The sequence below is a fragment of the Schistocerca cancellata genome, chromosome 5 (assembly GCF_023864275.1).
Source record: "Schistocerca cancellata isolate TAMUIC-IGC-003103 chromosome 5, iqSchCanc2.1, whole genome shotgun sequence".
Taxonomy (NCBI): domain Eukaryota; kingdom Metazoa; phylum Arthropoda; class Insecta; order Orthoptera; family Acrididae; genus Schistocerca; species Schistocerca cancellata.
Genome location: NC_064630.1, coordinates 723,461,882 through 723,476,213, shown reverse-complemented (window position 1 = coordinate 723,476,213; position 14,332 = coordinate 723,461,882). Strand labels below are relative to the sequence as shown.

At 37.5% G+C, this 14,332-nt stretch overlaps 1 protein-coding gene across 2 annotated transcripts in view; it reads right to left on the bottom strand.

Annotated features, from left to right (window-relative positions):
* Positions 1-2,171: 2,171 nt before the first annotated feature.
* Positions 2,172-14,332, bottom strand: part of LOC126187568 (arginine/serine-rich protein PNISR) — a 48,626-nt gene continuing 36,465 nt past the window's right edge. For both annotated transcript variants that reach the window (XM_049928727.1, XM_049928728.1), the window contains one exon: positions 2,172-5,553. In XM_049928727.1, coding sequence (XP_049784684.1) covers positions 3,136-5,553 — 2,418 coding nt within the window. In that variant the 3' untranslated portion in view covers positions 2,172-3,135. The remainder of the gene's footprint in view (positions 5,554-14,332) is intronic.

The following is a 14,332-nucleotide window of genomic DNA, read 5'->3' as shown; positions in this document are numbered from 1 at the left end:
GCTTTCACACGTGGCTCCGCCTTTGATCGTGTACACCTTCCGGGTTACAGGACTGGAGTAGGTGGTGGTGGTGGGAGGATCCTTTCGTCTTTCCCTCTTTCCTGATGAAGCAACCGTTGGTTGCGAAAGCTTGAATTTTGTGTGTATGTTTGTGTGTCTATCAACCTGCCAGCACTTTCATTTGGTGAGTCACATCTTTGTTTTTAGATATATTTTTCCCACATGGAATGTTTCCCTCTATTATATTCGAAATATAGTTAGTTAGTTACAAAATGAACATAAACATAATGAACATTATAATCATGGTTACTAATGAAAACCATACCATAAAATTACCAAATATGCAGCAACCAGTCGCAAAATCATGTTTTATTTATTCACTTTTGCAAATCGATTTCAACTGATTAACAGCCATCGTCAGTGCTTTCAAGCAATATGTGCCCTGAGTAGTAATACTGTCTTAAGCACAGGTCAAACATGAAGTCAAGTTATGTTTGACCTCTGTTTAAGATAGTATTACTACTCAGGGCACATATTGGTTGAAAGCACCTATGATGGCTGTTAATCAGTTGAAATCTATTTGCAAAGTGAATAAATAAAATATGATTTTGCGACTGGCTGCTGCATATTTGTTAATTTTATAGTTTACGGTCACTGCACGACTTGGAAACCACATTGAGCCCACCACTCAAAACCATACCAGTTTGCATAAATACTAGTATCTTTTTCCACAACACAAAGAATAGGTTTATTAAGTTCACTACAACACTGCAGTTTTTTGGACATCGTGAAAAATTTCGAAGTCCATGATATCACCAAGTGCCACATGCACAAGTATTGTATTCAACAAAAATAGCAAGGTGCAAGCCTTCATTTTGATACCAGTCAGTCTGAGAGGTCATTTAAGTGATCACTTTCAAAAACAGTTTCTTTTCAGGTGTCAGAGAACAAGGTGGACTCATTTTAGACTTTCCTCACAACTGAAAATATGAAATGTTCTTCTGGAGTCACTTTTTGCTTATGCATTGGTTAGTGATGTTTAATAGTTAGTCTGTGGAGGCATTCATTGTACTCATCACAAAATTTCTCATTTACACCAGCTGAATGACTAAACTAAAATGAAATGAAATGAATATTTTGTTCCTAACGCACTGTATGGTGTTGTGGACTTCTGCCTAGTGGCACGTATACTGTTCATTGAGGAGTAGGAGGCCAAACTGTTGTTCATCAACTAGTTGACTGCTCCTTTGGGAAAGAAATCAAAGTTGCTTTTTCTTAGTATGTTACCTTAGATGTATGCTTAGTATACTATCAGGATCTTCTTCTCTAGAATCACAAGTTTTACTATAAAGAAAAGCATTTATGTGTGTGTGTGTGGGGGGGGGGGGGGGGGGCTGTGAAGTAGGTACCGTAGCAGTTCTTGATGGCCTTCCAACTTCTATTTGTTTCATTCAATGAAGGATTGTCTTCACGGACTACACTCTGTTGACACAAATGAGGTACAATAAACTGTGAAAGAGATATCACATAACCTTTTGCAAAGAGGATTCAAGAGTTGCATATGGAAATTAAGTACCTAAATGTATTGGTTTTGATGGTAGCTGTGTTGGGTAACAACACAGTGATGAGGACAATGTCACTACAACTACACGTGCAATTTGAAAAATGTATGAGTGTATCAATACAGACCACTTTTCATTACTTCTGGTGCAACCTTCACATTACAAATGTTCCTGATTTTGTACCAATTTCCAGAAACAAATTACACAACCTTTGCATACTTCAGATATTAATTCTTCTGCCAGAATGACACAAAATTCTCATATTGAAGTCAATGAATTTCATTTCCCATACTCAATTTAGCAGTAGTGGTAAGTTCCTACAGGACCAAACTGCTGAGGTCATTGGTCTACTCAATTTAGTCTAGTGTACAGCAGTGAAGTAAATGTAGAAAATATTCTATAGTAATGTGTAAATTTTACAAAACAAAGCACCTTACCTTGTATAAATTCAGAAAATTACACGACTTTTTTAAGGAGACCACCAATTAACAAAATTAAATTTATTTTTTTTATCATTGTGTTTTAATTTGCAAATGCAGAACATGATCTTAAAATTTTCTGAAGGGTAACATAAAAACATTAGAAAGAAAGTATTATCAGTGGTGCAAGTAAACTACAAAGATTTTGACATTTTTATTGGATTCATTTACCATAAAATATGTGAACTGTTTGGACATTATACATTTTATGCTATTAAATAAATTACATAAAAACAATTGCATTACATAATTCAAGCAGTTCAGTTAAGGAGGAATCAAGCTACAGGAAGGAGAAGAGAATGTCACCCTTTTAACAGGTGAAGCACTATATAATGCATTTAAATGTACATATGTATACATTATGGTTGCCACTGATGAATGAATTTCATGATAAAATAACTATCACAGCCTCATCTGGAGGTTGTCTACCGTACTTTTGACAGACTAACCAAGACAATGCACATTTATTAGAGTAAGAGTGTTAGTGTTTGTTTGTTTGTGTGTGTGTGTGTGTGTGTGTGTGTGTGTGTGTGTGTTTTTTTTTTTTGTGAATGTATTTTGGGAAAAGGGGTAACTGGAAATGTCACTAACCTCTGCTGTAGAGTGCAAGGTGACTTTCTTCTCATTCCAGCTACTTAATTTTTCAAACCATGAATAATGCATCTGAAATTATGCTATTTAAATACATGAAAGATGTCTTTCCACTAACTCCAACAAATGTTCATAATAAGACTGAAAAATCATCTCAACTCCTTGTGTTTAAACTGCATGTCAAATTCAATATGTTGAAATGATTTTAAAACCTTATGAAACACAGAAAAAAAACCTAACTGCTTTGACCATATTTATAGAGAGGACTATAAATAGAATTTCTGTGAACGAATAAAAGTATACAGTTACTTCTTTTTGTAATAAACATAGTTCACTGAAGTTTAAACTATTTTTACTTCGCTAAATATATATATTCACATAAGTTTCTAGCAATGAACCCACACACACGAACTGGATTCTGTCAAATACTTTCAAAAGACTCAGGAATTCAAAGAAGACCTCAGTAAAAAACGCGCGCACACTTATGTTTATTTACACATTGTTCAAGACAACGATTTCGAGCGTGAACGAGAATATCTCCTGCGACCTTCTTTCCTGTGTGTCCTATGTTTTTTAGACTGTGATGAAGAACTAGAGTCTGAAGAATACCTATGTGATCTCTTTCCTTTTCTCTTCTTTTCCCTCCTGTTGCTTGGAGAATGGCTGCTACGGTGACTTCTGTAACTATGAGTTTTGCTACTACCACTACTATACCTCCTTTCAATTTCCCTACTCCTACTTGAACTACTGTGTCTCCTGTCATACTTTGACTTTCTGTCATTTTCATCACCCCTACGACTTTCCCGTGACCTGCTCCTACTTTTTCTGTGCTGATCCTGCCTATCTCGACCTTTCTTTTCTTTACTGTGATTGTCCTTTCTCCTGTCTTTACTATGTTTCTTTTCAGTCCTCCTTGGCTCAATATCCCAACTGTGACTACGGCTATGCCTTTTGTGACTACTACCACCAATTCTATCTTTCCTTTGTGAACTGTCTCCTTTGTTACTACAGTTTTTGTATTTCTTTGAACTGCGCCGACTTCTTGATGAACTAGACTGAGATGATGAACTGCCCGTTTCAGAACTTGTCTCAGAACCGCTGTCGGAATTAGAATCGTCATCATCTGAACTTGATTCTTTTCTCTCAGACTGTTTTGCCTGATGTCTCTCCTTAATAGTGTTTTCATCTGACACAGAGTCTTGTTTGCTAGGCTTCTTTACCAATGTTGGGTTGGCAGAAGAATCTACAAAATTGCCCGATTTCTCTTGTTCAGCATGCTGTACGGTAGTAGTTTTTAGCATCTGTGCAGTTTCTTTCTCTTCTTCCAATTTACTCTTGGCGTCCTGTGCTTCTGGGGCCTTGTCTTCTGCATCACTGTCTTCACTTCCATCCACCACCGACTGTCGTTCAGATTCTTTCTTCTGCTCTTCTTCCCTTTGCAATGAAGCTTCAATTTCTTGTTCTGTTTTGAGAAATTCTTGTTTTCGTTTTTTAATTCTAGCTTTCAATTCTTCTTCTGAATCTGCTCCATTAACTTGAGTTGCAGTGTCACTTTCACTGTCACTCTCAGATTCGTCACTATCACCATACATTCCCAATCCTAACCTCCCAGTCAGTGACGCAAGAGCTTGCGTCTTCCTCAACTGCTGGACAGGAGCCTTGGCTTTTGCCTTTGTAATAACCTCTTGTGCTACTGCCTCCATCTCCTCTGTCGTAACTTCCAGCAATATCTCTGTTAACAGTCGACGAACTTTCAACATAACTTCCTGCAACCTTTCCTCCTGACTCTTTGGTGGTTCAGGTTCAGATGGTGGCTGACTATCTGAATGTGCATTAGGTGATTGGCTCGGACTGTCAGCATTCCTAAACCTCGATTTCCTTCTTGCAGTTGGTGAAGGAGCTGCCGTTACTTCATGAACGGATTCCTCGGAATCACTATCAAACTTGCTCTTTTTGGGTAGTGATGGTAAATCACTTTCCGCGTGCATTTCAGCCCTCGCTTGATCTTCCTCTTCACGTTTCTTCTTCAAATATACTTCCCTCAACTTCTCGCGGTCCAGTTTTCTCTGTTTCTCCCTTTCCATTTTTTCCAATCCTTCCCTTATCCAAGCTGGTAATTGTCGCCGTTTTGCAGCATCCAGCACAGGCATTGCACTATCATCCTCCTCAGACTTATCAGGAGAACGAGCACGGTCATGTGAACGACCAGGTCTCTTCCAATCTTGACGATTATTTCGGATAAATGGAGATTGACCAATGGGTCCCCCTGGAGGTAAACCGGCACCTTCAGCTGGGGGGCCACCTGGCCAGTAACCACTTGAAACAGTAGGAGTGTAATGTTCTGTACCAGGTAAATGATTATAGTCATAAACACTACTTTGGTTCCCGTATGTCTGAGCACCTGAAGGAAATTCGAATGGTGGTGCAGGAACTGTGTCGGGGGCAGGAGGGCCTTTCACTGTGGAGACTGTACTTTGGTTGTTCGCATTACTCGCACTGTTAGGAGGCACCATTCCGCCAGATGGCCAAGACCATCCCCACTGCTGCCAGTTTGGCCACTCACCCCAGGAATTTTCCTGTGAACTTGGACCACTTGGCTCACTATCATCCTTGTCATCCATATCCATTGGAACTTCTCCATCATCAAAGTCTCTTTCCTCCTTTTTAGGGGCAGTATTTCTGTTGTATGTGGGTGGGGGAGGAGGAGGGGGTGGAGGGGGCGGCGGCGGAGGTGCTGCAGTTGAGACCGGCTGTTCGGGACCCGGGTGGGTCCCTTTCATCTGGATCCACTGCTGTGCCAAAGCTGCCCAGTCCACTTCTTCATGGGCGACATTCTGGTATGTAGAAGGGTTGAGAGCCCAATTGGAGTATTGTGGATCTCCTGACCACATGGCTTCTTCCTTCTTGATATGAACTGACTCCTAAAATAAAAAATATCTGAAGTGAATTTGAGGATTACAGAAAAATGGCAACACTTACATCTGCTGTAGTTTCATAAAATACATCATATTTTAAGATAAACAGTTAAGTAGAATCAAAATTTAGAACACTGGTCACACTTGGAACAAAAAAATTAGTTAGTACAGATAACACTGGGAGGAGGGGGGGGGGGGGGGGGGGGATGAGATAATCTTAAGAGATGTTAAAACCACAAAAAATGTTGTAAGCTTTCATTCACAAAAGTTTAGAAACCAAAGATTGTACTTTCCTGTAAATATGGATTAGCATTCTTTTCAATGCAGGGTATAATTAAGTCAACCAAAAAGTCAATTTGCTAACAAGGAAGGCAAAATAGTTCTCTCTATATAGAAGTCTTGACACAGCATTTGGTCATTATTTGATTTAAAATAAAATAGTTCATCAGTTGCAAAATTTCAAAGAGTGTGTGTGTGTGTGTGTGTGTGTGTGAGAGAGAGAGAGAGAGAGAGAGAGAGAGAGAGAGAGAGAGAGAGAGAGATGTCTTCAACTGACATGTGTAACAAGTGATGTAAAGCTGTGACTAATATCTTAACAGAGGCACAGATACATCAAGAATGTGATCATAATGTCCTGAAACATTCACACGGAGAAGGAAGAGGGGATGCTAGAGTGACTAAAGTATTGTAGAAAAACAGAGTTTGTATGACATACTAAAAATCTAATGAACAGTGAAATCTTGTGTTCAAATAACAGAAGAAAAGGCTGGACAGCATACCATAATGTATGAAAGAATTAAGTAAAGCATGCACTGTTGTTAATTTTCTTTTTTTTATTTCACAGATATGTGTTGAAAATTCCCAAAGGAATAGCACAGGCTCTAGTAAGTTCTTATGATCTTAAGAGCACAAGCTGATGACTTTCCTCCTCTAGCTTACAAATAAATAACGCCGACAAATAGATGAGGCTATACTTTAACATAGCAAATGTGGCTCCAAAAAGGTACACTGTCTACCAAGGTTATATCAAAATACATGAATTTAAACAACAACCCACACATTTTTACTATTGTTGCTACAGTATTTGGAAAAAAAAAATCTTTTTAAACTGGAAAAGGATTAAAAAAGAGAGTACTTAAGTGTCTCAAGTGTCATAAGATTTGGTATAGCACAATCAATATAACTATTGTAATATTGTATAATGATGAAAAATAATTCAGGAGTCAGACAAGAATAGTGCCCATCTCACATTTCAATGACTTAAGTGAGAAAGACACACTCCTCAAGGTATAAAACTACAGCTATACATACCATTCTTCTGAAAATGCCCTACAAAGGTCTGTTAATATGTCTAAGAAACTCACCATAAGTCACAAAACCTTAAAAGCAAAAACAAAAATATTGGGAATCTGCTGAAATGATACAATAACATCAAAACACTTCAGCACAATGTTATCTAAGAACATTAAAAACATTTAAACTGTCACAGATAAGTTACAATTTTAATGTGAAGATGGAAAACAAGTTGCCCTACTTTTAAAGACTGTACTGAACAGCTGTGTCACACACAACTTTAGCAGTTGTGATGCAGAAAGTAGCCATGAACAGAATACTATAAACTGAAGTGAAATTTCTTATTAGCATATGGGGTGTTGAAGGTCAGATTGTACAAGCAATGACTACTAGAAAAGACACGAAGATCTGATGTCATAAATGGTTGTGGTCATGATAAAAAAAAGGAGGGTAGTGGTACCAATTTCCTTTACTGGTACAACAGAATTTTTTGAAATTAGTAATTCTTTACAATTTGTTCATAGTTGGCACTTATACTGTGACTGTCATTTCTATGAGCATTTGACCAAATAAAGAAATCTTCCTTCAGTCACAATATATTATTTATTACACATAACATTTTGGATACTGTGACATCGTCAAATGCATTTTAGTGGAAGTTACATGTTTGATCCACAAAACAATGAACTGGTTAGCTCACAGTAAGGTTCTTTGTATGCAGTAACAGACAAAATACAACACACAAAGAAATTTACATTTATAGTTTGATGTCAAATGTGTATATTATTTTCAATTCTGTGTGCTATATTGTTCAATTTTGAACACTATTTTCATCTATATCGCAATTCGCTAACAACATGACATACATTTTACCACTGTTACACTTTTAAGGAATGTAAGCATATAACAACAACTCAAAGGTCTTATTTCATATATCTAAAATACATCAGTCACAATTCTCATCGTAACTGTGTTGGTTATAGATGAAGAAATGTTTTTACTTTTTGAAGAAAACCAAGGAGCTGATTGCTGGGACTGATTGCTTTGCTTGGGTGTTTAGCTGAAATATTTCACATTATTGTTGAAAAGTACAACAAACTTACAATGAGAGACTTAAACCATCTCACCATCCTACATACTGAAAACAAAGAGAGAAATTTAGGTTTGTTACAACAACTGAAAATATCCTCCAAAACATGAAATTAATTTACCACATACTTGAACAAAATAGACTTTCAAAGTCACAACTATTCCAGCTATTTTTATGAAATGCTTCAGCTCAACATGTAAGCAATTAGTTCCAGCATCCACCCTGTCTGATTTTTCAAAAAGTACAAAAATTTCTTCAGGTATATCCAAAGCAGTCATTACACAAGTTGTGAATAATGTATGTTAGATGCATGAAGTATGATCTGTGACTTCTTGTTAAACACTTACATGAATTACAAGTATAATAGTGATAAAATGTCTGACATGTTGTCAGTGAATTGTGATACACATCAAAATAGTTTATGGAATTTAATGACGTAACACACAGAACTGTAAGTAAGAAATGTTACGTTTAATTTCCAGCCAAAGGTATAAAATATTTAACTGTGGACTAAGCAACTCACTGTTTCACAGAAAGGATATGTAACTTCCACCGAAAGGCAGCTGATAATGAAGTTACAGTATTGGGAAATCATGGAGTAATAAATGATATCTTAAAGTGACTCAAAGGGGATCTAAAATTCATAGGCAGTTCTATGAGTGAAAGCATACAAACAATACAAAAAATCCAACTACACGCTGCACAAGAAAGGCACAGGACCATGTCATTGCTCTGCATTTTCTGTATAAAGTTTTACTTCTACTTTACTTGCTCAAGCTCTATGATGTCTTCAATTGTATTTCTAAAACTGTGCCCAATGTTGATAAAGTGTCTGTTTGTCAACTTCAGGTGATTATGTGGACTGTCAGTTGAGAACCCTTGTAGGGCTTTAAGTGTGCTGAAATGAGTGTACATATGTCAAGTAATGGTGTCACAGCTCAAGACCAACACTCCTACATGACCACTCATGTTTCACAAAGAAAATTTATGATCTGACTTTGCTCTTCCACCACCAACAAACATAATAATTTGAACATATCTTGTGTACGTTGTTTGGCAGCTGCAAGTTGTATCAAATGCATTTCAATAATATTCCACCAGAGCTCCATATTTGTATATGGTATCCTTTTTCTTTTAATTTTTTGCTACCAGTTTGAGTATAGCTAATTTTCAAGTGGTACACAATAAGATCATAAATGTTATTTTTCAAGCAGCATTCACAATTTTATTGTGTACTGCTCAAAAATAAAACAGCATTTATGATTTTATAGTGGACTGCTTGAAAATGAGCCCTGCTCAAAATGGGTAGCAAAAAACAGATATACAAAAAAAGCACCTCTGATGGAATATCATTACAATACCTTTTATATAATTATCTGAAAATCACAAGCAGGAGCTTCAGCGAAATATTTCAAGTTTTACCAACTAGCCATATCTAAGACAGTCGACAATAAAAATATGAAGAACTGTAGCTCAGTTTTTAAACTTGCATTCTTCATCAATAAAAAATGTACTAGTAAGAAAAGGGGACTTAGTGTAAATGAAGACTTCTGTATAATAAGAAAAACAGAAATGGTAAACACAAAATGGGAGATGCCATCAATAGCTTGAAAGCTAGTTTCCTTGTCTGGGGAACAAAAGGAAGGTCATAACTGGGTAGCTAAGCATCAGCTGCCTTTGAATGGCTTAAGCTCCATGTGTACTTCAAGTGTTGTTATTTTGGAAACAATGAAAACCGCCAACTTTAGCTGGTAATAGCTGGCATTCACTAATAAAACTACTTTTCAATTCCAAAAAGAAACAATAAACACCACTGCTGATAATCATGCCTCATTTACATCAGACAAAATGAGAAGAAAACACTAACAAATGAGTGTTCATAGAACTATTTGCTAGTGTTCATTACAATTCACTTTTACCTGTCAACATGGATTTATACTGGAGGGAATGGAAGAGAACATGAGGGACTGTATATAGAAGTACACCTGAATACTGTGATGCTATGGTTGGTTCTATCACAACCCTCCCTCCCATTTTTTGCACTAAAGTCATCAGCACACAGTTTTCATTTGAGACAATGCTAGTTACAGTCACAATACAAATTTTCCGATGGAATGCAAGTGCTCTGTTTGTAAAGAAGCATGCAAAGCAGATTCGGAAATGGAAAACATGGATACCCAGATATTTACACAAGTGGTACACAAATGGCAGTAGTGCACTTCACTGTAATTGAGGGAAAATTGTAAAATGTAACACTAAATAGCAAAAAACGATATCAGAAAAAAAGGCTATTGCTTACACCCTGATTTTTAGAACTGTATATGTTTACACCAGACATAAGTACTTTTTTCATATTTCTACAGCTGCTATAATATCTAAAATTGTTCCTGATATCTGTGATCCTATATGTGAAGACTTAAGGATGTTATTAAAATAGGGCTCTAAAAGTATAATCAATGTAATGCAAAAATGTACAAATTTAATATATGTCACTTGATAAAATTTCCTTTATAGTTTGTTGAAGGAGTGTAATTGACAACAAAATTTTTATTTCTCAGATATTATACTAAAACCTCTTAAAATAAAAGTGATACATATGTTATGTACTTACGGCAGTTACTTTCAATGTCAACCACAAGAATGATCAGGTATTTTGTGTATTTTTTTATTTTACAGTAATTAACATAATAAAGACATATTAGTATCTTCATTTTTGGTTTCCCGTCATTCCTTAGATACTACAAGGTGTTTCAAAGTCTTTGCATCAAACATCTGCACAAAAGTATGTCAAGATAATGCTGAAAAACCTGAACTGGCAGACACTTTTAAGACAGATGCCAAATATCCCATGAAAGCTTACATACAAAAGTTTTAAGAGCTATTTTCCAGTGAGAATCTAGGAATACACTTCAGCCCCATACCTATCACTCCCACAGAGACAAGATTCGACTAATTACAGTGTGCACAAAATTGTTCTTCCTGCACTCCACATGCAAATGGAACCAGAGGAATCTCAAACAAATGGTACAATGAGAAGCACATTCTGCTATACAGTACACCATGGTTTGTAGAACAGACACAGATACAGAAAAAGAGAAGGAACATCTATCTATTGTAACTTGTTTCTGTCACCGTACAGCAATTGGCTACAGGTGAATGATTTGCATTTTTTCATTTCAGTTTATTGTCTGCAAGTTTCATAGTGTCAAACTGACAGAATATAATAGGACCTACATAATTCTGGTATTTCTGGAGTTGGTACACAGTACCATGACACTAAAAATATGTCAGCCATCATATATTATTTATGTTGTGTGACAAATTCGCAGAAAACAGCTATTCAACAGCTCACATGCAATGGAAATATTTTAGACCTTTTAACTGCAAACAGGCCTGACTTTATCGACAGTGTCAGTATGGAGACAAGGATCAGTGACAATGATATCACAGTAACAACAGTTATCAAAGTTAATAAATGTACAGAATATAATAGAGGGAAACATTCCACGTAGGAAAAATATATCTAAAAACAAAGATGATGAGACTTACCAAACAAAAGCGCTGGCAGGTCGATAGACACACAAACAAACACAAACATACACACAAAATTCTAGCTTTCGCAACCAACGGCTGCTTCGTCAGGAAAGAGGGAAGGAGAGGGAAAGACGAAAGGATGTGGGTTTTAAGGGAGAGGGTAAGGAGTCATTCCAATCCCGGGAGCGGAAAGACTTACCTTAGGGGGAAAAAGGATGCGCGCGCGCGCGCACACACACACACACACACACACACACACACACACACACACACACACACATATCCATCCACACATATACAGACACAAGCAGACATATTAAAAGGCAAAAACTGCCCAAACTCTTTGCCTTTTAATATGTCTGCTTGTGTCTGTATATGTGTGGATGGATATGTGTGTGTGTGTGTGTGTGTGAGCGCGCGCGAGAGAGAGTGCATACCCATCCTTTTTCCCCCTAAGGTAAGTCTTTCCGCTCCCAGGATTGGAATGACTCCTTACCCTCTCCCTTAAAACTCACATCCTTTCGTCTTTCCCTCTCCTTCCCTCTTTCCTGCCGAAGCAGCCGTTGATTGCGAAAGCTAGAATTTTGTGTGTATGTTTGTGTTTGTTTGTGTGTCTATCGACCTGCCAGCGCTTTTGTTTGGCAAGTCCCATCATCTTTGTTTTTAGATATATTAATAAATGTACAACTACATTTGTACTCTGCAAGCCATTACACAGTTCATGGCAGAGGGAACCGTGGGTCATTACTAGCCATTTCCTTTCCTGTTTCATTTGCAAATAAAGCATGGGAAAAACGACACACTATACGGCTCAGTATGAGCCCTAATTTATCTTTGTGGTCATCATGCAAAATTTACACTGACAACACTAGAGCTATTCTGCACTCAGCTTCAAATGATGGTTTGCTAAATTTTCTCAATCGTGTTCTACAAAAACAATGTGTCTTCTCTCGATTGATGCCCATTTGAGTTCACAAAGCACCTTCATAATACTTATGTTGACTGAAACTACTGTTAACAAATCTGGCAACACACCTCTGAATTTTTTTGAAGTCTTCCCTTCCTGCTGGGGATCCCAAAAACTCCAGCAGCATTCAAGAATTGATCGCCCAAGTGCTCTATCTACAGTCTCCTTTACATACGAACCACACTTTCCTAAAATTCTCCCAATAAACCAAAGTTGACCATTTGCCTTTCCTACTACCGTCCTTACGTGCTCATTCCATTTCACATTGCTTTGGAATGTTACATCTACATATTTAACTGACATGACTATGTTAAGCAGTAAACAACAAATCCTGTACTTGATCATTACGGGATTGTTTTTCCTACTCATCTGCATTATCTTAACATTTTTCTACATTCAGAGCAGGATGCCATTCATCACACCAACTAGAAATTTTGTCAATGTCATCTTGTATCCCGTTACAGACACACAACAACAACAACATCCCAAACACCACAGCATCATCAGCAAACTGCTAGATTGCTGCTCCTCTGTCAGTCAGATCATTTACATATATGTAGAACAAGAGTCATCCTGTCACACTTCCCTGGGGCACTCCTGACTTTACCCCCATCTCAGATGAATACTCGCTCTCGAGGATAACATACTGGGTTCTCTCACGTAAGATCTCTTCAAGCCTGTCACATATCTGGGAACCTATTTCATATGTTCATACCTCCACTAACAGTGTGCAATGGGTCATCATATCAAAAGCTTTCCACAAATCTAAGAAACTAGAATCTGGCTGCTGTCGTTCCTCCATTGTTCGCAGGATACCATGTGATAAAAGGGCAATCTGAGTTTTGCATGAGCGATGTTTTCTAGATCCATGCTGATTTGTGGACATAACCTTTTCAGTCTCGAGGAAATTTATTTCATTAAAACTGAGAATACGTTCAAGAATTCTGTGGCAACCCAATGTAAAGGACATTGGTCTGTAATTTTCCAGGCCCGTTCTTTTACCAGTTTTATATAAAGGAGTTACCTGCACTTTTTTCCAGTCACTTGGGACTTTGCATTGAGAGGAGATTCACGATAAATCCACGATAGGTAATGGTCCAGTGCCAAAGGGTATACTCTGTAAAACCTTGTTCCTATGTGGACCTGGCAACAACTCTCCCCCTCCCTGGTCACTTTTCTATCTCAGAGATGCGGTTTACTATGTCCTCCATAAGGAAGACTGTATGACACTCAAACAACAGTACGTTTGTGCAGTCCTCCTGCATGAATGATTTCTTAAATTTAAAACTGCGATTTTCCTTTTGGTGTCTTCTACTGCCACACCAGGCTGGTTAATGAATGACTGGGTGGAAGCCACCAACCTGCTCAGTGATTTTATGGAGGACCACAATTTTCTCAAGTTGTTGGTAAGATCTTCTGCTACAGAACAACAGTGGTAGTATTTGTATGCTTCGCATATTGGTCTTTTTACAGATGTGTGAATTACTACTAATTTTTTCCTGCTGTCACCTCACTAGTACAGCCTGTTTAGAGGAAAATAAAAGAGCATGCCTACTCAGATATGTTATAAATGCTTGAAGAAGATAAGGACATTTCTTTTGTCCAATTATCAGCAGAGAGAGTCGTGGTGATTTTATTTTAAGGATGACAACGCCACCATCTCCCAAGATTTTTTGGAATGCAGCTGTACCATCAACAAAGAGCAAAACTGGTGGACATTTCAAAGCCTAGAGAAAAAGGTCCAGAAATCTGAAAGTGATCCACATTCACTATGATTATGCAACAGTTCCTTAAGAACAAACAAACAACTGCCAAACAGCTGGTCCGTGGTCTCTCATCCATCGTACAGCCTAGATCACACACATTTGGACTTCATCCTTACTCCAATGGAGGATAATGTT